General features: G+C 40.1%; 1 protein-coding gene across 1 annotated transcript in view; it reads left to right on the forward strand.

Moving 5' to 3' along the window:
• The window catches only part of VWF (von Willebrand factor), a 118,378-nt gene that overhangs the window by 47,333 nt on the left and 45,120 nt on the right, over positions 1 to 25,925 (forward strand). The window contains exons 19-30 of the mRNA XM_071418037.1: positions 1,421 to 1,524; positions 4,709 to 4,847; positions 6,338 to 6,472; positions 9,818 to 9,967; positions 10,627 to 10,767; positions 12,369 to 12,488; positions 13,034 to 13,190; positions 13,753 to 13,911; positions 14,826 to 14,961; positions 18,029 to 19,374; positions 19,832 to 19,951; positions 21,188 to 21,331. Of these exons, the coding sequence (XP_071274138.1) occupies positions 1,421 to 1,524; positions 4,709 to 4,847; positions 6,338 to 6,472; positions 9,818 to 9,967; positions 10,627 to 10,767; positions 12,369 to 12,488; positions 13,034 to 13,190; positions 13,753 to 13,911; positions 14,826 to 14,961; positions 18,029 to 19,374; positions 19,832 to 19,951; positions 21,188 to 21,331 (2,851 nt within the window). The remainder of the gene's footprint in view (positions 1 to 1,420; positions 1,525 to 4,708; positions 4,848 to 6,337; positions 6,473 to 9,817; positions 9,968 to 10,626; positions 10,768 to 12,368; positions 12,489 to 13,033; positions 13,191 to 13,752; positions 13,912 to 14,825; positions 14,962 to 18,028; positions 19,375 to 19,831; positions 19,952 to 21,187; positions 21,332 to 25,925) is intronic.

A 25,925-nucleotide genomic window follows, 5' to 3' on the forward strand; every position in this document is an offset into this window, starting at 1 on the left:
CTTTCTGTTCTTCTCTGGACTTTCCCATCATCCTTTGTAAAGGTGAAGGCAGAGCTGTAGCTCCATTGTCTAGAAAAGCATTTATTTGTTTCCATCTTGCTTCTATTAAAGTGATTTTATTTGGCATAATGCAGCTCTCCATAAGCCACAGAGCATGTGGAGCTGCATATGAAGGAAGGGTCTCTGTGCTGTGCAATCTTTTTTTGTGAGTTGTTCCATGTGGCAGTTCTAGGTCCCCATGGGAAAAGGCAAAGGTGTTCTTCTTTATTAACCTGGCATTCAGACTACATTGATCTCATTGGCCCATATTTAATGGTAAAAAAGAAACTATTTTAATGATTTTGCAGAAAGAGTTTAAAGTGGGAAGGTGATATTTTGTGACTTTTGAATGCGAAGAAGGGGAAGGACTCTCCATTTAGGTATTCCATGAAACCAGAGCCAAACCTATCCTGGCTTTGCCAGAACTGCTATTGAGTGAAAAGTCAGCATAGCCAGCTTTGGTTATGTTTGATTCTTGCAAACTAGGGGTCTTAAAAATGGAAAGTAATCACAAAAAACCCCCCAAAAACAGAAAATGAATGAAAAAACAGAATAGTCTAAAGGCATTACTTGTTTTTCTTTGGCTGTAGTTTTTTTTGTTTGTTTTTGTTTTTGGGTTTTTTTTTTTTTTGTTTAAGTAGCATAAATGATTTTTTGTTATATAAAGAGAAACTCGGATCAGAAGGGTGAAAATTAGAATTTGGATAGAAGATAATGTCCTATATCCTAGCAACAGGACCTGTTGCAGAGAGAGCAGAATAATGCCTCAAGTGGACTGATATTTATGCAGCCTTCCAGGAAATAAATAGGGATTTGAAAGAAAATGAGTAATTACTGCAATTTTCAGAGGAGAGTTGATAGAGGGTTGGCTTTGTCAAGGGGCTGTTGTCTGTAACAACAGAACCTGCATTTGCACATGGGTGGGTCAGGCACTGCGGCTTCTGGTCTCCTTGATGTTCCTATTTCCATTTTTAGTCCATCTGGGCCCTTTGTTTGCTTTTCTAGTAGGCCCTTTTCCAGTTTGTTGTGTGTGAGAAGCTATTCACCTGCTCTCCATACTCACGTTAGCCTGGTTCACTGCATCCTGGACTTTCTCATTGTGCCATTTTTCTATAATGTCATCTCTTCTCCCAGTAGCTTGAGATGGTGGGAGCGAGTTGTGATTTATATATCTACAGCTCTATTTATGTTAATGGCTAAAAGTATTAGTAGTACTGTACCTTTCTCACCTTGGATAGCCTTCATCCTTTCTTTTATTCCATTCAACCTTTCTTTTATTTTCCATCCACACGTTCTGTGCTTGTTCCTGGCTGCTTGCTTGCCCTGCACGTGACCATGTCCCAGCAACCCCAGGTGGTGACAAACTGTGTGTTCTGCTTAGGTACGACATGAAAACAAGTGTGTTGCTCCTGAGAGGTGCCCGTGCTTCCACAATGGAAGAGAGTATTCCAAAGGAGAAACAGTGACTAAGGACTGCAACACCTGGTGAGCCACTGGAAGAATGTTTTTTCTCTTTAGGGGGTCTGCTGTGTTTCTGGTAACACCAAATATTGTTTATTTAACAGATCTCTTTTAGCAAAAGCTAGTTTTTGCAGCCTAATAATTGCACAGACAGCACATTCCCTTTGCATGTTGCATAAAGATCCAATAAAATTCCTTGCAATGCCTGGCAACCTCTGCCTCGTGCCCTACAAATAGTTGTGTGTCTGTTCAACTCTTCTGTAGGCACTAGATAGTGGATTTTGCAACACAAGATAACAATTTAGGACCTATATGCTCTGGGGTGGGAGGAATGGAGCCTGGGCTTTTTCACTAAGCTTTGCAGTTGTGTTTCCCTTTTTGTTGGCTGTCTGAGGCCCGTCAAATCAGAACTTTTCAGCCAGAAGGGGCATGATGCACCAGCTGTAATGTGATAGGAGCTCTTCAGGGAAATGATAAAGAACTAGGAAGAGACAGGGTCAACCTCTTATATCTCAAAAGAGTGCTCTATCTATTGATATATTAAAAAAGATGAAAATAGATGGAAAACTGTTACTTTCTTAGAAGAAAAGAGTGAGTGCTCCATGTCTTTCACCATTTTCCTGCTTGGTTGCTAGAAAAGGATTTATAGTTTCAAAGGGGAGTTCTGGGCTGCTCAATTTGCATGGAGGGAAGCCCTCAGCACAGCCTTTGGTAAAGTACAGTGGGCCACTTTTTCCTTCTCCTGCACAGCACACTGGCTGCACTGAGGTACTTTTTTTCCATGTGTGGGGTGGGGGGGAATGGTGGCTCTTTTCCTTCAGAGCTCCAAGAGTCCAGGGTGTAGGACATTCAGCTACCAGCACTGTGAAAATCCTGGGGGTTTTTTGAACTCAGACTTGAGAATCTGCTATGCATTCTACCATAAATGTTCCTGCCCAGCTCTGTGGCAACCCCAGGAGCAATGTTTGTCATCCTCTGTATGACTGGCTGGAGCTGTGTCAGAGAATCAGCACCACTAGAGAGTCCAATGCTTGATTTTTGTTTGGTACACTGCTCTTTGAATAACAGTGATTTCAAGATTTTTTAACTAGTGGGACCACTCCTAAATAGCACGAGTTAGTCTTGGATGAAGGTTTTGTATGGAAATATTAATCTCCCAGTGCTTTGTTTAATTTCTTTTCTTTGCAGCTACATATAACATTGTGAATCCATGTACTGTAATTAAATCTGGGGAAAAATAGGTTTGAAAGGGAAAAAGATGGAAGAGAATTTGATGTTTTTGTCTAGGTACATACTCACATTACTCTGTAATGTGCTTACATTGCATTTAGGTAAAAGTGACTCAGCTGAAAAACAGGCACCATGAAAATTTTATTGAAACAAGAAGAGTACAGTGTGAAACTTCCAAGTGTTAAAAAGTTTGCAAGATTCCTCACAATAATCATGATCAGCCTTTTTATTGTCAAGTATTCATATAATCTTTGACCTTAAGGTAATCATAATGATGTTGCTTCATTGTTGTAACTGCCCACAATTCTGGCAATATCATTGTAAATTATATTTCATCAAATACATAGAATTTCCTTCAATATTAGGGTCAAGGAAATGTTAGAAATCAGGCTTTTTCTCACTGATATAAAGCTCTTCCTCAAGTTTTAGGTGTTTTTCATGAATGGAAGTAAAATTGGAGATAAGGTCCCTTCAAAAATGTCTCTAGGGCTTTTTTGCACTATGTGACTTTGAAAATGTAATATAGAAAGTCGTATAGGAAATTACTATTGCTTTGAGAATTAATAAGAATTGAGAGTCTGCATTTTGGAGGTTGAGATCTTCCTTTTCTTTTGTTTTTGCCTTTTGTACTGCTGTTGCAGGAGTTCTCATTCTCACTTGTTCTTAGCCAGATGTGAACACCTGCAAAGGCAATATATGAGTGAGAGGTGTCAGATTTGGCATTTACATCTGACTTGACATATGGGACACCCTGATTCATGAACACCGGAATGTCTCCAAGCCTAAGCCAGTGGCAAACCTTCTGTTATGCAATGTATTGGGAATTCATTGTGGAGCTCAATGAAAATTTTGAAGTCACACTTGTGCAGCAGTGCACTGCAGAAATTTGCTAATCTGAATTTAACCACCCCACGTCTCTTATAATATGTCCATGCGCGTATTTACAAAATTTTGCTCTTGTCTAACTGTTAGCAGAGGAGAGGGGGAAAGAGGTTTCATGTTACTGAAGTTTCCTTCTTTGAAGAAAATGTCTTGCCCAATATTTATTATGATGCAAAATGTTAACAAGATTAAATAATATCTGTGCTCAGGTTAAGGCATTATTAGAGAACTCAGTTCAGTGCACAGTTTTTCCTTCAGGTAGCAATTTGATCTTGGGAAAGTACTTCACATTTTTTATCCCTGAGTTTTTATGTCTGTAAAGTATGGATATAATTCCTCTTTCCCTGCCCTCACAGAGCTTGGTTAGAAAATTCCTGGGGCAGTGATGATGTCCCTCTGTATTCATGGAGCATTTAGTGGATGAATGTTTTGCCATCCTCCAGCAATATATTGCTTATTAATTATTAAATATTTATTATTAGATATTGTGTGAAATGGTATTCTAACTCTCCACTGATTTTGAATTTTACTTTATTTGCTCAGCCTTTTGCTAGTTAGCAAATCAAATGATTTCACTAATCAAAAGCCTGTGGATGTCAAGGGAGAGTTCCCCTTTCATATTTGCAGCTTCTGTAGCAAGGTTGTGCTCCTCCAGGATACTTCTGGAAAAAGGCAAGAGTGGTGAATGCTCTGTTTTGCAGCAAGGGCACTTGGAGCAGAGCAGTATATCCTAAATAAAATTCTAGTATAAAAGTATATTCCAGCAAATTCTAGTATAAAAGAATATTCAGCAGACTCTGTCCTGACCTATTTTGTAACAGGGAAATTCAAACCACCCAGAGTCCTACACTGCAGCTTGTAAGAAGCAGAGAAACACATCCCTTATTCATTTAATCTTTGCACTCTTTGGATTTATGCACCCACTGCTAACATATGCTGATTTATGTTGATGAGAGAGCCTCTCATCTGGTGGTAGAGAGCTCCTGGAGGCAGAGACTGTGGCACTTTCACTTTGCCTAAAGCACTTTGCGTTCTCTTGCTTGTAATTTACATTGACATAAGGACAACTGTCATTGCCCCCTTTTCTCTGTTACAGTGTGTGCCAGGGGAGGAAGTGGGAGTGCACCAAAAATCTCTGTGATGGCACCTGCACTGCTATTGGTACAGCTCATTACTTGACATTTGATGGATTGAAATATAAGTTTCCAGGAAACTGCCAGTATGTGCTAGCTCAGGTAAGAAGAGCATGTCAAATACTAAAGCTGCCTGATATATAAAAACAGTTTTACCCCAGGTGAGAAGCCCAGTGTTTGGATAAATCACAGTTAACTATTTCTAATTACTAAGCCAGATGTATAGTAGAGAAAAATAGAGCTTATTTATGTTTTCAGAGATGTCTTGAGAATTTTGAAAAGTGAATTTTGTTCTATAGAAATCAGGCTGTCATGTGTCCAGCTGGCCATCATGAACCTTATGAGAGCACTTTGGTACAGAGCAGAGCTGTCTGAATCTCATCTCCCAAATGGAATTCTGGCTATCCATAAATCAATGTTTTTTTCTTTTCCTTTTTATCCAGAAGTGGTAGCTTGCTGTCTGGCTGAGTGAGACAAGGAATGCTCAATGAACCTTCCCTAAATGCATCCAGAGCACAGGCTCTTCTCATTCCTTTCAGCATGATCCCTGTCTTGTTCCATGCACCACCTGCTTGGAGTCCCCTGACAATATCCATTTTCCTCACAGCAAGGAGGAGAGGGGGATAAATGCAGAGCACACTAAACCCAACTTTTTATTTGCAGAATCAGCCAGAATGTAGAGTTAACTAAGATAAAGACTCATCTACATGCAGATCATCATGTATTTAGAAATGTCTGTGCAAACAAGGATTTATCTGAAAATTTGTTCCAAAACTAGATGGATTCACTGCTGATTGATGACAACAATATTCTGCAGTTACAGTTGGATGTGTTTCTTGGGTGGGTTACTATTTTTCCCACAGAGTCCTTATGAGGCACATTCGTCCTTGCAGTTCTCCTTAGGGAGGAAGGTGTGATCAACCTGCCTCTGCCTAGGTCTTTGAAATATGCTCCCACCTTGATTCCAGCTGGATTATGTTTGAGGAGTGATTGCTTTGCCACCACTGAGAGCTCTGTGTAAAGGTCTTATGGGCAGCAATACCATAGGCTACTACAAAACTACTGAAAATGGAATTCAGATTGGTTTTCCTTAAAGGACAGACACAGAGAGCTCCACACAGGGCCTTTTTCTGAAAAGGTGTGTATTGAAAAAAATGAACACAACCAAAAAATAAAATCTAAAAGGCCAGAGAGATGTGATTTATTATGTAAATGTCGTAGGAACTCTCCAAGGATCTCAGAAATTCTGGATTTAGAAGAAAATCAATACATTAGGCTATCTGTGTATTCAGATGTGCCCTGTGCCCATCATACATTTTTAAATATCACAGATACTGTAACATGGTGGATTCTCCCTGCCAAAAAAATACTCTCCAAATTATGCATATGTGTGTCACTGGCAGAGTGTGCCTCACTCTTTAAGACATGAATATCAGTGCTAAGAATAAACTAAATGAACATGGGAAGAGTTAGCATGACAATATATATCCTGTTGACCACAGATTACAGTGTTGTTTGAGGCTTCTTTTTTCTCTGTGTTTTTCCCTGTGTGTGTTTTTCATTACTGACTCATTTATTTTCTTATCTGATAGGATTTCTGCAAGGGTGACTCTGGAACATTTCAGATATTCATTTCAAATGAAGGTTGTGGCTTCACTGGAGAAAAGTGCACCAAAAGGGTTATCATTGTGTATGAAGGAGGGGAAATAGAGCTGTTCAGTGGAAACGTATGTACACTTTCTTTTCTCTTTCCTTCCTGTTTTTTCGTTTGGGAAAATAATTTCAGATTGTTCAGTAAGCTGAAGCAGGAATGACCTCACACTCAGGGGTTCTTGATCATAAAACGATCAGGTTAGCAGGATTATATTTATCCATTTTGCTTCCAGAGGTATAATGCTTTTTTGGTATTTCTGCTGTTTGGTATTTCTGCTGTTTCTTGATGCCAATCAGTTTATCTCAGATAATCATAGAATGGTTTGGGTTGGAAGGGACCTGAAAGATTACTCAGTTCTACTCCCCTTCCATGGGCAGGGCACCTTCCACTATCCCAGGTTGCTCAGAGCCCCATCCAACCTGGCCTGGAACACTGCCAGGGATTGGGCAACCTATGCCAGAGCCTCCCCACCCTGACAGGGAAGGATCTCTTCCTCATATCCAATCTAACCCTGCTCTCTATTAGTGTGAGGCCATTCCCCTTGTCCCACTCCAGACCCTTGTAAAGAGTCTCTCTCCAGCTCTTTTGTAGCCCTTTTAGCTATTGAAAGACTGCGATGAAGTCTCCCTGCAACCTTCTCTTCTTCAGGCTGAACAATTCTTACTTTTTCAGTCTTTTTTCATGACAGAGATGCTCCAGCCTTCTGATATCTTGATGGCCTCCTCTGGACTCATTCCAACAGCTCCACATCCCTCATGTATTGGGTGCTTCAGATCCTTTCTAAACATGGTTTGTCAAAGCCTGTTTCCAGCAACTTTAGTGCAAGGAAGGGCTAAGAGACGACTGACCTGTGGCTATTAAAACATCAGAACTAATTTAGCAAGCTGAAAGACTGAACACACACATGAACAAAAAAAAAAGAGTCACTACTCCAACAAGTTGATACTGGAATGTTAGCTGTCCTTTGTCCTGTTAAATTGCTGGATGGAATATCCACCTGGCTATATTCTTCTTTTTCCTCCTTTTTGCACCAACAAACATGGAAGAATTGACCAAGAATCTCTTCCATCTCCCATGTCCCTTCCCAGCAGGAAATGACCTTTCCAGAGGGCAGGGTTCAGCCCTTTGCCTCGAGCACTGTAACAATTTTTACTGCCTGTGAGCTTAGCCATTGCAGGGGTGTAGTGGATTATTGTTTCAGTCACTGCCTTTTCAGAAGTCCTGTGCTCTGAGCTGATGTCTGGACCAGACATTTGCAAAAATGTTCCCAGTGAAACCACTCTACATTTGCCTGGTTTTGGGTTAACAGACAAAGCTGTACCAGGTTTGGAATTGCCTGCAAATTGCCACCATGCCTTGGCAGGAACACAAAAACATGACCTTTATTAAAGGTGTCTGTGCAGTGCACCGTGACAGGATAGGATCCATAGAGGCTTTTGGGTGCTGCAGAAATGAACACAAGCCATATTGGTTGTCCAGTTTTTAATTTCTACTGCTAAAGAATCCCTGACTTGGCTGAGGGTAAATAGCAGTGCAGGGATCATTCCATCCAGCTGGACTTTGACTGAAAGCTTCTTTAGATGACAGATTTTCAGAAAAGCTCTGATTCCATTTGGATATGTAAGAAAGGGCCAGAAGATAACAGCAGGTGATTTAGGCATCCAGGAGCTCCAGCATGAGAGGATGTTCTTGAGAGAGCCTGTCCTTGTGAGACCTAGGTCTGTATTACAGCACTGTCCACATGACCCTGAGTGAATTTTCAGTTGTCTTTTTGGAGAGTTTAGGGCTCAGTGTAATAATATACAGAGCAAGTTTTCTTAGAAACAACAACAACTAAAAGAGACATTAAAGAAAACCAATGGATATGGAGACTCCTAGGCAAATTCTTATTCAGTAATGACTTTCTACACTCTTTTTCTGCAAGAATCCTTAGAAGCAAGCAGAAGAATCAGGTATTCTTTTAGCCATTTTAATGTTTCCAATTAACATTGTTTTAAGATTATATGTTTTGAGAGCAGCTTCTACTGCTGCTGGTAAATGAGGGTTTAATTGACATGCTTCAGTTCTGGCTGACATTTAAAACAAAATGAAATAATTTTTTATTTTCTGAAACAAATCTGCAAGTTTGCAAGGTTAAAAGTTTATGACTTCATGGTTGGGCAAAAAGCCTCCATAAACATAAAAATTCTGTAATTTAAGTCAACCTCCCAGCTCAACTTTGTCCTCTTCGGTGGTTTGGAACCCTCTGAATTTGGAAAGACCAAGACTGTTGAAGAATTTTAAGTGGTCAAGTGTAGTAATATGTTGGGCATGGGAGAAAATTAAAAAGTTAGCTCTTTTGGTACCTAAAATATCTTTTAATTTCTTCCCTAAAGACAATGAAGACCTTCTTTAGGAAATCCATGGAAGATGTAAACTTTCTTTCCTGGGATAAATGTTTCTGATGATAGCTCAGAGATTAAAAGAATTTAATTACTGTGCTGAGCTTTTACTGAATTGAGCAAGAAAGAATAGTGGGATAAGGAAATATTTTGCCCTCAAAGTAAGAGAGTGGGTAAATGGTTTCTGGGCTTTTCTTTCTCCCTTACATTAATTGCTATTTCTACTGATTAAAAGAACTTCCAGAACTAAGCAGTTAATGCATTAATATGGTGCTTAAAGTAACAGCCATGCCAGACTTTTCTTTTCAAATGTGTTTAATATTCCTCTTAGAGTTCCCATTGAAAGGGAATTGTGGTGTGAAAGAGAGCATTTTAAATTAATCTCTTAAATTCTTAGTAGCTGGAGGCAGTGAATTGGCAGCCAAATGGAAAATGAAAGAGGCACACAGGGGAAGGGAAAGTGGTGGAAAAAAAGAATAGATACCAAAAGGAACCTCTCTGCATTTTTTCTGTAGGTGTAATTAGTTGAGAAGAAAATTCCTGACTCCAGAATAAGACTGGTCTTTCAGAGGCCACTGATATGTGTGGTTCTGCCAGTTCTTACTACAGCAGAAGGACAGAATTCTTAAGTTTCCTAAAAAGCTGAAATAAAAAAAGCCCAAACCAACAAGTAATTATTCAGTGAACCAGTGACCAATACTAAACTGGTGATTAATTGAGTATACCCTGTCTTTATCAGCCCTGCTTCATATATTGGCATTGTGTGTTATACCCTGGGACCACATTCAAAGACTTTGGAAATGGGATGAGATTGAAAGTCTGTACTTGTATCCCAAATTTCTGCTTTTCTCTGGAGCATCTGGATAGTATATGGAAACTCTCTGGAGAACAGCATGGATGGAAGCACCTGTTAACATGTCCCACTGGGAAAACATGTCCCACCTACCTTAACATGTCCCACTGGGAAAACATGTCCCACCTACCTTAAATAATAATTAGAGACACTGCTGATAGTGCAATGTGTTTCTCTCCTTCAGGTAAACATCAGGGTACCTCCTAAGGGTGAAAATTATAATTTAGATGTCATCAAGTCTGGCCGTTATTACATCATTTTACTGGGTAAAAGCATCAGTGTGATCTGGGACCTGGCCATGGGGGTCTCCATTATCTTAAAAGGCAATTTCAAAGTAAGTGGTATTTGCTCCACCTCTTATTCTCACTAAAGAATGCACTTAACCTGTCCCTGGGGAATGGCTTTTTTTTTTTTTTTTTTTTTTTTTTTTTTTAATGTAGATTTTCATGATATGTTAGGCACTTGTTCAAAAATTGAGGGGTTGTTTGGTAGTACTGTAGAATTGCCTTATTTTCCTGGTTGTTCAGCTATAAGGGTCAAATCCTGGATCATTGGAAATGAGTTACGACAGAAAAGGATGAGTGTTGTGGGACCTCAGAATAACCAGGAGTGATTTCTTCTGCATTCAAGAAGAGCAGCATAAGAGCCAGATTTACTGGTGATGGTGATAGGACAGCAATCTCCAAAAATGAAATGGGGTTGTAGGGACACACTCCAAACAGAGCCATTGGGCACTGCTGATTAGAGAAGTCCTTCTTTCTGGGAGTCCCTGGGGACAGCGTGGTCCTGTTTTTAGCAAAGCAGAGTGGGAATGGGAGCTACACATTCTCTGAGAGAGACTGTGTCTGTCTGAGTGGCCTTGGCAAGGCCATGGGTAATTCAGTTTTTGAACCTCATGGCATTAAAGCACCAGGCTAAAAAGACTTCTTAACAAAACCCTAAGCTGGTCTACAATTGTAAGATTAATGCTTTCTATGTTTCTTTCCCTGCAAGGATCGAGTGTGTGGTCTGTGTGGAAATTTTGATGGAATTCAAAACAATGATTTGACCAGCAGCAGTGAACATCTTGAAGTAGATCCAGTTGATTTTGGGAATTCTTGGAAAGTTAATTCCCACTGTGCTGATGTTGCAAAGGTAATTGTGAATGAACTGTGAAAACTAATTAGTGTGGGTTACACTATCAGTGAAGAGTGGACAAAGAGCTTTGGAAGGATTAAAATAAGTAGAAATTAACTCCTTCCTCCATGTTTTTGCCAAAAAATACTACTTTTTTAAATCTGGTAAAAGGCCAATTAACTTATGTAAGGCTTCTGGGCTGCCTGGCTTCAGTGGAATGTTAAGATAGCCAGTTTGTTTAGCTGAGACTGTTCCTAGAGTTATCCAGCCCAGATGTTTGAAATCCAGCTATCACTGGAAATCTCATTTTAGAGTTTAATCTTAAAAAAAATCGCTGTAATTTTCGGTCAGGGTGGGTTCAAATAAAAATTTTGTTTCTCCCTATTCAAATTTCTATATCCCAAATCTTAGTCTGTCCATTACAAACAGTGGAATGCACAGGTTAATTTCTTTAACTTCTTTCTATATGATTCTCTCTCTCTCTTTTTTTTTTTTTTTTAAGTTTAATTCTGCTTTTATTTTCAGGTTGGAAAGGCTTGATCAAAAAAAAGCAGGATAAAGGAGGGGATGGGAGAGCTTATTGCTATCCATCATTGCATGTGAATCTTGGGGAGGGTAGCTGCTTTCTGAAAGTGTTATCTATGTCCCAGTGCTGGAAATTTCTTGGGGTTCTAAGTATATTACACATAAGAGTCTACTTCCTATTTTCCAAATACAGAGTTTTGAAAGAATGAAATTGAATAAGAAATTTGTAAGTAGCTGACAAATAAAGCCTAAAGTATTTCTAAATGAAATGTGCGAGAAAATACCTTGAAAACAACTTGTTTTGACATTTGTAAAACAAAGCATTTCATTCAGCTAATGCTTTTCTTTTGAAAATTTGTCCAAGTGATCAGGGCAGGGGGTGGAAAAAGCCTTTTCTAGATATTTTCTTACAAGATTTGAATTCCCAGACAAACACACTGAAGCATTTGTTTGTGATCACGTGAAATCTTCTGGGTTAGTTGCTAATTATGTGCAAGCGTGACATAGCCACAATATTACCTTTCTGAAGGTAACTTTTTTCATTTGACTGAAATGAAATAAAAAGTTGCAGTGCTGTGGAGTGAGGCCACAGGGTCAGACTGAAAAGGAGCAGCTTCTCATTTCAGTGTCATAGGCACAGGACGGGACCTGCAGGGTGTTGGTGTCTTAAATTCTGTGTCAATACTAGTGCTCCTTGTTCTTAGATAAATTAAATGGGAGGAGGGAAGGTTACTGAGCTATTTTTATTCAGCAGCTGCCTTGGGTATTGTCTGCTGAAATCTGATAATATTTTTAAGCCTCGTGGACCTGCTGAGGAGTTGTGGATGATCATATGTCAGATTGGTGTTTGGTACAGTGGGTCTTCCTGTCATCTAAATCTGAGTTAAAATTTCAGGGTACAAGTAGGAGCTGGAGAAAATCAAGGAGGTGATCTGCTCTGCTGCAGCAGGATCTGTGTGTGTTGTGCAATAGGTTGAAACTTTACTCAGAGAAACAATTTCCTTTGGTAGTGGGTCTCTTACTTCAATTTCAAGAGTCCCAAGGTCCTGAAGACAAGGCTAAAACAATCTCTGCTTGTCTTTTACAATATTAAGCCCAGCTTGGAACAGACCTTGATGTCTCCACTGTGTGGTGGAAACATAGTGAAACAGATGATGGTAGAATCATCATGCAACATTTTGTCTGGAAGTGTCTTTGAAGAATGCACGAAATTGGTGAGTATTGGGTCATGTGTTTCACATTCTTCAATTCTGCATGATCTGTGCTGGCATTGATTACAGATGAGGGAAAAAGTGTGGTTGTGCTGACAGCACATAGGACTTGGTGAAGGCTGGCTGGTGTTCTCATTTCTCACCTTGTCCTGTAGTGGAGGCTTTAAGGGAAAATGCACCTTTATGGGAAAACACACCTATTAAGCTATGAAGTAACATCTTCCCAAGGGAAATTTTACTGTATGGTCCAGGGACTGCACATGAAGTGAAGCCTAGGGGTTGAGATTTGAGGGAAGGGGGAGTTGAGCCAATGCAATGCCTTTCAGGCTGTGTTATACCCAAGCTGCTGCATGAGAGGGATGGGGACAAGGCTTAAAAATATTAAGTGATTGCAAACTGCAGTCCTTGCTGACATCAGCAGAAAGATTTGCACTGATTTATGTGGCGCCTTGACCCTTGGCAAGTGGAGCAGCCAAACCATCTGAAGGTTAATATGTATAGGGAGGAGATGAAGGACTTGGAGTGTCCTTTGCCCTTCTCTCCTGTAGGTGAATCCAGAGCCCTACATTGACATTTGCCTGTATGACACCTGTGCTTGTGAGTCTGTTGGGGACTGCGCATGTTTCTGTGACACTGTTGCGGCCTACGCGCATGCCTGCGCACAGAAAGGGGTGGCTGTTCACTGGAGGTCACCAACTCTGTGCCGTAAGTACAGAAAACATGAGGCAGAACTGGGTGCAAACGTGCAAGGTTTTGGCTCAGACTGGTCAAATTTAGCTCTGTTCCCACTGACATGCAGAGAATTTCACGTTAATGGGGCTGGGCTAGCAGCTCTCTCTGACACTCCCATTCCCTGTTCTATTTCTGTACCTGGCAAACCTGTTCCATCAATCAGGGGATATAGTAGCCTGTGGTACAAAGTCTAGATGAAGAAATAGTTTCAGTAATATATATGTACATGTGCATCAATTAAAGTTTGCAGTTTGTGTTGCACTTGCTGTTATCAAACCTAAGAATTTCTGGTCTAAAGCATGTAGTTCATTGTGTGAAAAAAGATGTAAGTGTGAAAAGGTGGTCTGCCCTGACTGTAGTCAAACAGTAATAAAACAATAATCTTTATTTAAAAGTGGAAATCTTTATTTTTTTAGATATATGTGGTCCACTTTGTACAATGTTTGGTGCCATAGTTCTGAGAGGCATGGTGGATATACACTCTGGTTTGACTTTTCTTTTTTTTTTTTTTGCCTCTGATTCTGTCCCTGCATAGCACAAAGCTGTGAGGACTTGAATAAACAGGAATTAGATTATCAGTGTGAATGGAGATATAACAGCTGTGGACCTGCTTGTCCTGTCACATGCCAACACCCCCAGGCTTTAGAGTGTCCTCTGCAGTGTGTGGAAGGATGCCACGTGCACTGTCCTGCAGGTAAGTGCATATTTTGATTTATTTAAACAGCTTTTCTTCTTCTTAACAGGTTCAGTGATGTGTTTTCACCACAATTCCTTACGGCCTGAGGAGGGAGGTGATTGGGCAAAATCTCAGTTTGGATTTGTGAAATGGGCATGAAGTGGTGCCCAGAAGAGGAGTGTGAACCCCTGCCAGCAAGGATGAGAGAGGATGGGATCAGCATGATGAGACTGGAGGATTAGGGGCTGTGTGGGAACAGATTGTTGACTTTGTGGTTAAAGTAGAGCATGAATTTGTGCTGAAAATTGATAAAATGCTCTGCTCGAGAGCACCTACAGTAGTGAAACCCATTGCCTTTACCTGCTTATTACCTCCAAGATGCTCCTGAGAGTGCCCAGCTGTCATCCTCCCATGAGCATGAGCTTCCAGATTAACTATTCCAACAACTACCTTGTGGAAAAGGGAAAGGAAAAAGTACAGGAAACATGGGACAGGGAGAAGAAAATGAAGAAGGGAAGCAATAAAGTATTTTAAGATCCCGAGTAGCTATTCTGGGCCCTGCTATTTCTGATCAGAACAAGGTAGAGGATAGGAGGAGGAATAAATAATATACATGTATAATGGAAAATGCCATTTTCCCCTGATGTTACTGATACCCTGACATCTTCCATGTTTTGTTCTGAAGATATATTTACCTTCTGTGTGGCTGTTGAAAGTATACACTGGGTTAGGTGGTTTCAATATCTAAATAAAAGCCATTATGAGGGAAGGAGATAGTTTTCTATGTCAAATTGGCAGTGGCCACAACACCAAGCAGAGTATTCAGGAGGTTTGAGCCCACCTCAGAAGCACTGTTTTGTTTTTAACCCCATGATTAGTTTTACAGTTCATGACAACTGGCATCTTTACATTGCTCTGCTGTTTTGAAACAGGGAAAATCCTTGATGAGCTGTCCCTGGATTGTGTCAGTCCAGAAGACTGTCCCGTGTGTGCAGTTGGAGGTGACAGTATCCCACATGGAAGGAGAGTGGTTTTGAACAGAGATGATCCACAGCACTGTCAGTCTTGGTATGATGGGCTTGTGCAGAGAACCAGCATCCCTCTTGTGTAGGATGAAGGGTCAGGGATGAAGTACATCCTCATGAATAAGTAAATGGATGTAACTTTAAATATATCACTCAAAAAGAAGCTTGAAAACCATCTTTTATGTCAATACCCCTTCACAGAGAACCCAGGGCTGAAGTTTTTCAATGACAGCAGTAGGGATTATAGGATGTCAACCTAATTGAAGCAAGTAAAATCTAGAAATTCCTTTCTAAAAAAAGGCCTTTTCCCTGTGTTGGTGGCCCTACTGGCTTCAGATGTTCAACTTCTTTATGTGCAATGTGTGATTCAACATCAATAAAGCTGTTAGACTCCTTCCATCTGCCAGTGCTAGAAAATTCCTATGTGAGGTGCAAGGTCTGAATGTGCACTCAGTCTAGAACTTGCTGAGATTATTAGCAGTTGGAATTGTGTCCCATTACTGGAAAACCAATTTCCATGAGATATTAAGGTGATACTCATGGTCTGATCCTGCATACAGGTGTTTCCTAATAGGATGAAATGAATAGCAGAGAATGTGCACTACTGTGCACTGTGCAGGATGAGGGCCTTCAGCTGCAATGCAGCAGAGACTGTTTGCATTTTGTTGAATGCCCTGTGGCATATTATGAAAATTTGTCATTCTCTGGATGTCTGGACGACCATGGATGGATATTTTCACTAGTGATTTATAATGCTGTGAATAAAAGAGAGTTTTCCAACTTGTAAACTGATCAGATTTAATGGAAACTGAGTTGTAAAACTGCAGCAGCTATTATCACAAACCAGCACTGTACCTCCAAGTGCTCTGAACGTCACAGAAGCTCAGAATAGGTAAAAGCTTACAATTCCTGGTCTCTACCCAGGGCTGGTGTGCAACTGAGCTATAAACACAGGGCATGAGACTGTTAGGCTCATCAATTAAATACATACTTTTAGACAGTATATATGATGAGCCCTGAAGAGAAAAAGGTCAAAAAAGAGTCTTCTTAAATGAGTCTCTGTTCTCTAATTTTTGTAATTCTTAATAATAATTTATCTTAAATGTTGATAGACTGGCTGCTGCTCACAAAAGATTTCAGGACATTAGGAAAACTTATCTCACTAGAGAAACATCCGTTTGCATAGCTGTCACCTAATTTAGATGCCTACACCATCTGTACAAACAACAGAAAATATTGCACAAAAATGAATTTCATAGCAAACATCCAAAAGAAATTGGAAACTAGAAGAGTCTTGTTCATACGAGGATTAGAATAATCTTCTGTTGCTGTATGTTAATGCCAAAAGTAGCTGTGCATTCTGCAATTAGGAAAACACTAAAATGAGCTCGAAAAGAACAAAACACTTCTGTTAAGAGAACTTAAATGAAAGTGCCACATGTAAAATTAAGTCTTTTCCTGGAAAATGGCACCTTCTTCCAGAATTGACACATGTAGTTTGTACACCCTGGGTTTTCTCTGGCAGTGCAAGCAAATGTTTTTTGGTGGTTACTCGTTTGTAACTCTTTTTCCTACTCTGTTCCTTGGACTGTCCAGTAACATAAGGAGAATATATGGACTAGTTCTGTTCCACCTGCCTCAGTGCCGGAATGTTCTTTTCTCTGAGAAGCGAAGGTGGTCAGAGGGCTGGAACACCCCCTGTGAGGAAAGGCAGAGAGAGAGATGGGATTGTTCAGGATGGAGAAGAGAAGGGTCTGGGAGCATCTTAATGTGACCTTTAAGTGCTTCAGCCTATGAGGAAGATGGGTACAAAATTTTTAGCAGGGCCATTTGGGGCAGAACAATGGGTGATGGTTTTAAGCTGAAGGATGTTCAATTTATATGAGACATAAGGAAGAAGTTACCAAAGGGATTGGTAAAACCCTGGCACAGGTTGCCCAGAGAGGTGGTGGATGTCCCATCTCTGGAAATATTTAAGGTCAGGCTGGACATGGCTCTAAGCAACATGATCTAGTTGAAGATGTCTCTGCTCATTGAAGGAGAGTTGGACAGGATACACTTTAAAGATTTCTTCCTGCCCAAACCCCTCTGTGATTCTAGGAAGTAAAGAGAAATATGCAGCCAGGAATTAGACGGGCAGAAGTGTTAAAGCCTTGCTAAAGATGGATGAATTTTAAATGAGTTCATAAAAGGTGGAGGGTGACAGAGGCGAAAAAGCTCATGGTGGTGCAGAAGGACGAATAGTGGAAAAGATGAATAAGGGAGGGAAAGAAAATTGGGAGCTGAGGTGGAAAGGGGAAATTGTACTACTGGAGGTGAGTAGAAATGGTGAGGGAAGACATAGGACTAAAAAGAGATAACATCTATGGTTGAAATAAAGCATTTAATGTGAGAAACTGGACTGAAGAAGAAATCATGGTAAACAATTGGAAGGTAAAAGAGATAAAAGAAGGAGTAGAGGATGAACATGTGCCAAAGCTGTATCTAAACTAAAATGAAGTCAGGAAAAAAACCACCAGGAAAGTAAAGCACTTTAGAGGTAGAAAAAAGATTGTTAATTTCAGTAAGGTTAAAATCTGTGTAAACCTGGCCCCTGCACAGAGTTCGCTGAGTCATATCAAAGGTAAAACATCTCTCCTACTCTAGGATTTTACTTGGCATTCGCTGCCTGCAGTTTTCCTCATGTTTTGGTTCCTTGTGAAGCAGACCTGGTCAGCCAGTTCAGTCCAACCAGTTGGTTTCTGTACTGCTGATACTCAGTGGTTCCTAAACAGTTTCCAGACCCAGAATTTTACCCCTTCTGCCAAAGACTGTTCTAAGGAGTTTCTTCAGACAAACACACCATAGTTGGTCATGTTTCCGGGATCTAAACAAACATCCATGAACGCAGGGGATTTAGGTGTACAATATCATGTGGAAAGTAGTGGGGAATTGGGGTGGGGGGAAAAATTATTCACATCATGTTTTGGTTTCATTGTGGTTTTGAGATGTTTGGTTTTGCATTGGTGTTCTTTTATAATGTGTGGATGACTTGTGTGGATGACTTGTTGGTATAAGCATTGTTTTTTACAGTTAAATTTGATGTTTTTCTGATTTGATGATTTTTGTAGTCTGTGTGAAGGGAAGAACTTAACCTGTGTGGACTGTGAGCCCATGGAGGACATCCTAACTCTGACAACACCTATTCCAGAGGAGGACATTGAGCTACCAGCCAGTGCATACTCATGCAGCAAGATGATGGACTTGGCCTTCCTGATCGATGGCTCCAATAAACTCTCAGAGGATGACTTTGAACAGCTGAAGACTTTCATAATTGGTGTGATGAAAAAACTCCACATCTCTCAGAAAAAAATCCGAGTGTCAATTCTGGTGTATAGGGCTGGTCCCACCATCTATCTTAATCTTAAAGATATCAAAACAAATTCCCAGATGAGAAGAGTTGTCCAGAACATAAAATACACAGGTGATAAAGAAGCATCTGCATATGAAGTCTTTAAATACACTGCGTTGCATGTGTTTGGAAAAGCAGAGAGGACCAATGCTGCCAAAATTGCAGTGATATTTATAGCAAGCAGGTCTCAAAAAAAAATCCGCGACATGCTTGGGTTTTTGAAGAATAGAGACATCACAGTAATACCCGTGGGGATTGGGCCACATATCAATGTGGAGCAAGTCAAATTCATGGCAAAAATGTTTCCAGGTAGCAGAGCCTTCCTAGTGAGCAATGTGTTGGAGCTAATGGATCATAGAGACTTCCTCATTGATCACCTGTGCGATCTGGGACCTCAAGAAAGTCTTGTGTTACCAGCTACATCTGCTCCAACCACGTCCAGTGTCCTATTCCCCCCTTTGGGACTCACAGCCTTACCACCTCTTTCAGAAAAGTCCCATCCCAACAGGCTGGATATTGCTTTTATTGTGGAAGGATCTGACAATGTTGGGGAGGAAAACTTCAATAAGGTCAAGAAATTCATTGAGAAGGTTGTCACAGGGATGAATGTGGGACAGGAAAATATTCACGTTACAGTCATGCAGTATTCAGAGACTGTCAGTCTGGAGTATTCCTTTAGGGAAATACAGTCAAAGGAAAATATTATCGAGAAAGTGAGGAGTATACCCTTCCAGGGAGGGAGGGCTACCAACACTGGCAATGCCCTTGATTATATTTCCAAACATACATTTACATCAGTGAATGGAGGCAGGCAAGATGTTCCTCACTTGGTATATATGGTGTCATCCAGTCCTTCCACTGATGTTATTACACGACCTCCCAGGAGCATAAATGTTATTCCCATAGGCATAACCCCCAGTGCTAATATCCAAGAGCTCAGAAAGATCAGTCAGCCTAATGACCCAATTATCTTGAATAGTTATAACAGTCTTATTGAAGAGGCACCTGAATTAGTACTGCAGTCGTGCTGCACTCATGGGATGAGATTGTGGACTGAAATCACAGGTAAGATTGGATGAATTTTCTGTGTGATTTCTTCTTTCTTCTGTTGGGTCTCTTGTGTTTACCCTGTGCATCACTGAAATTTGAAGGGTTCCCTTATCTGGTTTGGTGTCTTGCTCTCATATTCCTTGTTTTTTGTTTGTTTTTGTTTTGTTGTTGGTTTGAGTTGAGTTTTTTTGTTGTTGTTGTCATCTGCTGTTTGTTTTTTGTTTTAGTCCACTGGGACTAGAACAGAATCAGTAGAACAGCAGGAATTGAAATATCCATGTATCCCACTGGATATGAATCTCAAGGCTTTCATTCAAGGGGCATCACTAATTACTTCAAATGGTCATTATCCTGTTCTGTTTTCCCAAAATGCAACTGTACCTACCCTTTCTCCTTCTACCACACTAGCAGATATTAATTTTGGTTATTATATATATAAAATAACTTTTTTCTCTCCCCCTCTCACCCTCAGAGTTGTGCAACAAACCCATGGACATCATGTTTCTTCTGGATGGAAGTTTGAATATTGGAGCATCAGAGTTTGAGGAAATGAAAAACTTTGTGCGGACATTTATTGAAAGTGTTGTGATTGGTATGTATCTGCCTTTCAGCTCAAACACAGAAATATGTTTTGTAAAACAAAAGAATTTGCTTGTAGGGTACAAACCAGCTTCTCATTAGAGGTTTTTCAATTCTTAATTTTAAATTTCTCATTCTAATCCCTCAAAGCACTGACTGCTCAATGTTTATTTCCAGAGCCCTGTGGGATGGCTGACACTTTCTGGGTGTGCTAAGCTCACTGTGCTTGTAGAGTGTGTACTGATAGGGGGGTACACCTCTGGTCAGGCCATTCCTTATCTTTCATTATCAGTGCAGCCCCCCTGGCAGAATGCATTGTATCCTGCACATACATGAAGGGATCATGTAGCACAGGGAGCAGTTTAAGACATTGTATGGGTTGTACCAAGTTCATCTGCATCCTTTGTTTTCCCAGTTGTATTTAACAAACATGGATTTTTTTTTTTTTAGTCAGAATTATATTTTTCTGATCCAGCATTAAACCATTTCCATGGAGCAACTGCTGTTATTGGTAGTGTTCATATATGTCTTACAAAGCATTGATAAAGACTCATTGTGCTCTATACATAAATACCTTCAGTAGGAGGCCATGAAGAGAAGTATAGCCAATCACTATAGACAACATTTTGCCTGGTTTAATTTTGCAAATCTGGTATTTCAAACTGTCTATATAAATGCTCTGTTAATAGTTTTATTTGTACTTCTTACATAATGTATAATCAGGATGTTAGAGAGGACAATAATTTGGAATTTATCTTCATTCCCCTTCACAGGTCAAGCTCCCTGGATTCAACTTTGTTCCATGCACATCACTCCAGTGCTGTATGAAAGAGGGAATTGCGCATGAAACAATCCAGGGAGCTTGGCCCATCTGACAAATGGAGCATCAATCTACTGCTTGTGCAAAACAAGGTGCATGTTAAGAGAAAAAAAAAAGTGGGGGTGTTTAGATAATTTTAAAATGGAAAAGAAATAATCCTGAATGGAGATCAAGAAAACAAAATTCTCCAGTTACTGTCATATTGATCTGGGCTAAAATACTGCATGCTGACTCCTGACAGAAAAGCAACTGTTTCCAGCAGTACTTGGATGTTTTTTCATCAGGGAATAGTTCAGTTTTGGTCTTTTCACACTCTGATGGAAAACCATTGTCCAGTTGTGCCTAATGTAAATCACAATGCCAACGTTTCTTTAGATTTATTTTAAGACATTCACATGCACTGCCTAAAGTGTTTATTTTCTGCTTCAGGCAATTCTTCAATTCATGTGTCAGTTCTTCAGTATGCCAGGGAAAATAATCTAGAAATTTCATGGAACATGCCTCAAGAGACTGACAGGCTTGTAGAGATGGTGCAGTCTATTCAACAAAGGGAGCAAGGTCCTACCAGATTAGGTGAGTGATTTTGTGAACATTGGTGTTTAAACAAGAGGAGGAACAAAACCACATGGAATGCTAAATACAGGCTGGCTACAAGCATGTATTGTGTCATTGTGGTGGCATTTCCTGTTAAGGTTCAACCTCTTGTTATGGTTCAGTTTTCTCTATTAAAATGTATTCGTAGGTTACACAAATTATGGTTTGTCTTTAATGTATTTTGGAAAGAAGCCTTGAAGTAATGCTCAGGATATCTTTCAAGCAAGCAAAGCATAATGAAGAAGGACTTTGATCATTAACCTTTCAGTGCTGTTTAGTTGATTAGACATTTAGGAGCAGAGCTGCTCATACTGGCTTCATGAGCTGCCCTTACCAGATGTTTGTGCTGAGCCAGTGTAACCCATCTCGTTGAAAAATAGCAAAACAAGAGTTATATTCTGTATGGTTCACTTCCTTTACCCAAGTTGCCATGCTAGTTCCACAGGGACTTGGGCTGACAGAAGACTGGGGATGGTGCCAGGGAGCAGAGAACAAGGATTGCTTGAGGCAACATCTCAGCTGAAGAGTTACTTGTGAAATACTATCTTCTGTTCCAGACAGACAGGTCCACTTCCATTTTCCTGTGCGAAAACATCAGCTTTCCCACTGGTCTGTGGAAACTTGGTGCACACACAAATATCAGTTGCAGGGTTCAGCAAAAAATTATTCTCCTACAGCATCTTACACCAGCTACCCTGAGAAATTTGTTCTTCTGGATTGGAACCACATTTACTCTGGCAGCCATCTAGCATCAGGGTCCTTTAAGGGTTGAGGAATATATAGATTTTTGGAGTCTTTGGACTACAAAAAGTTATTTGTACAGAGAAGTGCGAAATAAAACCTGACTTCCATAGTTCACAGGAGGATTAGCTCTGATTGCTTTCTCAACCTGGAGAAATAAAAAATACCAGATGGCTGATGAGACTTCTACAGGCTCATTGTGGGATGAATTGTTGCATATAAATAGATAAGTTTTGTGAAGCCTTCCATGTAATGTGTAGAGAAAGCCTCATGGAACTGCAGGATAAACAGAGCAAACACTGCCTTTGGGAAATGAAATGGGACAGGCAGCCACATGACATCCTCATTAGTGATTTGTTTATGTCTCATTGGAAAATGCTCAGAGACCATGATCGAGGATGTGGTATAATGAATGAAAGTGAAATAGAGTAGAAGTAGTTCCTCTCAAATGAAGTCAGGAAAATATGGTGTTGTGTTGCACCTTGTGATGTGTGTGAATGTGGCTGGCTGTGCAGGAAACAGCATTCCCAGGAAGTGCATGGTCACTCAGGCCCTTCTGTCTGTGCTTGGGCCTCTGGAAATGCAGAGGCTGCTTGACAAATGTAGATGGCCCAGTCTGGATGCTGCATTTTCTTAGGAGATCTTTTCTAGCCTTTACTTGATCTGAATTTACCCCGCAAAAAATACCATTGCTATCAGACCAGAGCTGTTTCTTCTTATTTGCACTGGCTGCCTGATGATAGAAGAACAATTCAGTGAAATCTTTATTCCATCTTTGTTGATCCAAATCGTGCTTTTTTGGTTCAAAAAGCTCTGTGTGCAGAGGCCGATTGTTGCTACCACTGCAAAAATCTTACTGTAGAAAACATTCCCTTTCCTGCATTATTTAGCCATTAGGAAACTCCAGGAGAGATTTTAGTAAAAAGAAATTATGAAAAACTACTGACTATGCGAGGGCATAAAAAGAACAAGAAAGAGCAGCTTATACTACAAATCTTTCCCATGCTTGTGCAGTGGGGCCATTCAATAACATCAGGCGAATCTTGGCTCAAGTAACCTATCAAGAAGCACCTCTGGGGCTATTCAGACATCATGAAATAGTGTACAACTTCACATAAGAAACAACCATAAAAAAAAAAAAGGAAACTAATTAAACGCTAAAGTGATGTGTGCAAGACAACTGAGAATCACATAAATGTGTCTCTGTTCAGCATTTGTGGGTGTTTAGGAGAGTCACAGGGAGCAGATTGAGCAATCCATACAGTAAATACTGCTTAACACTTTATAAAAACATTATTTTGCTTCCTTATAGCCCTTGTAAAAGTTGCTCTTTTAAGCTGACATTTTCCTGCCTCAGCCTCAAAATTTGGAGGAAGTATGCTCTATGTGGCTCAGTGTACAAAAGCATCTTTAGGGAAAGAAATATTTCCCCCCTCCAAGAAAAAAAAAAACAACCTTAAATTTATATTCTTCCTCCAACTTTCCATCATTATTAATATATTTTATTAGTAGCATTCAGCTTTGCTGTCAGGATTCAGAAGGTATGAATGTCTTTTTCCTAAACCTCCCCTCTGGTTTTGGAAGCAAAGGCTCCCCATTGTGACCGTATTCACAGGGGTCTTAGTTTGAGGGAAGAGACGAGGATTTGACTCCATGTTTCAGAAGGCCTGATTTATTATTTTATGATATATATTACATTAAAACTATACTAAAAGAATAGAAGAAAGGATTTCATCAGAAGGCTAGCTAAGAATAGAATAAGAAGGAATGATAACAAAGACCTGTGGCTTGGACTCTCTTCAAGCCAGCTGGGCTGTGATTGGTCATTAATTAGAAAGAACCAACATGGGCCAATCAAAGATCCACCTGTTGCATTCCACAGCAGCAGATAATCAATGTTTACATTTTGTTCCTGAGGCCTCTCAGCTTCTCAGGAGGAAAAATCCTAAGGAAAGGACTTTTCATAAAAAATGTCTGCGACACCCCATAACACTTTTCCTTATTCATATCTCTCCCCAAATGTTGCACTCTATATCAAATTTCCAAAATCTTGCCCCCTGTCACCCAAGGCCAGCAGCTGTCCTGATCAGAGGGCTCCCACCCACTGACAGAGGCCTTCACTTGTTCCCCGCAAATATTGCTGAACTGGTGGTGCCAGCTCCTTTTTGAAGCCATTTTTAGGTACCGCTAGTATCTTCCTCAAGCTGTTTTAATTCACTGCCCTTCAGGGGATTTTTTTGTTTGCTTTTTTTTTCTAGTTCATTTCTTACAAGGTTTGTGAGTTAAATGAGCTTCTGGTGGAGTCTGGCTTCATCAGAAGCCCTTGGTGGTAAGAGAAATGCAGGATTTGTGACCTGTAGAGGAGATGTTTTTGGGGCCTGTAGTGATGTGGGACTGATAGGTTTGTGCTGCTCATGAAAAGTTCAGCACACGTTAATTAATGTGTGTTAGTGCCAAAATGTCAATATTCATGTGCCAAGAACTGACCACTTAAAGCACTGTAGGATCAGTTTTCAATATGTTGAACTTTATTTCAAAATGAAAATAATCTGCTATTTTCAGTGAAAAATCCCAATTAGGTGCCAAGTGAAGAGCCTAAATTAAGATACAAAGACCAGCTTCAGGATTATGGACCTGGTCTAGTGGGAGGGTGTCCTTGCTCATGGCAGGGGGGGTTAGAATGAAATAATCTTTAAGGTCCCTTCCATCCCAAACCATTCTGTGATTTTATGATTCTATGATTATCATTGTAGAGAGTTGTTCCTGGTTAGACAAGTCCTTGGTTAAGTAGTTGCAGTCTGGAATACTTACACCATCCAGACAGTGTTGGCTGCTTCTGTATCACTTCAGGTTCTGAGGGACCATTCCTATATCGTTCCTTTCCCAGGCTGCTTTCAGGATTTGTGGGAGATTAAGATCTCTTGTGGTACTTTTTTTTTGGTCAAGATGTTGCAGAAATGTTAGAAAAAACCACTGAGGCCACTTTAAAGCACAGATTATGAGTTCCCAGCAGGAACCTCAATCTAATTGAAATCCCTTGTCTGTCACAACCCTACAGACCCAAAGAAAATAATTGCAAATGTTTCTGTTAGGAAGTTTTTGCTTTCCCTGAGGCATCCACCAAAACATTAAATGTCTGCGTATTCCAGATTGGCTAATTCTGGGATGAATCTTCATTTTTATTTCTTGGATATATTTTAAATATTTCTAGGGCACTTTGTGCTCATTCAGTTAGTTCCATGATGTCCATGATTGCTCCCAATCCAATATTCGTGATTCAGATTAACATGCCTTTTTACACATTTTAACTCTTCCATCTAAATCATTAATGAAACTATTTCATAAGGTAGAATCTAGTGTAATTCCCTGCAGACTCATAGTAAACACCTCCAAACCTATTCAACAGATTGACTTTTGTCCTTAAAACTTGTTTATGTCCGTTTAGTCCTTGCAGGAGCCAGTGTGTGAACCATTCTGAGTTGTAACTTCAGAATACAAGTCTAAATTTAAAATCTATCAGGTGTCAAGTCAACCAGGAAAAGGCTCTTAAGAAGCCTTTTCTGACTCTTAGAATTTCAGCATCAAATGTTCATAGTCATTAATTAATGAGCACTGAAGGACGGGGAGAAGGTGCTGTTCTGTGCTTGGATTGATTGGTCTGTCCTTTCTAAAGGAGCTTGTATGGTTCAATTGGATTTTTGCTTTCCCTTTTTATTTATTTGCATTTTTTCCCTGGACATGCCCAGTGAGTGGCAGTCATATCCTACTGACTGAGCTGGAAGGCTGCTGGGGGCTCGCCACTTTTCATGGGCTGAAGGAAGGGCTAAAATGA

Source organism: Agelaius tricolor, unplaced genomic scaffold (assembly GCF_023055355.1).
Source record: "Agelaius tricolor isolate 1412-34295 unplaced genomic scaffold, bAgeTri1.0.p SCAF_74, whole genome shotgun sequence".
In the NCBI taxonomy this organism is placed as follows: domain Eukaryota; kingdom Metazoa; phylum Chordata; class Aves; order Passeriformes; family Icteridae; genus Agelaius; species Agelaius tricolor.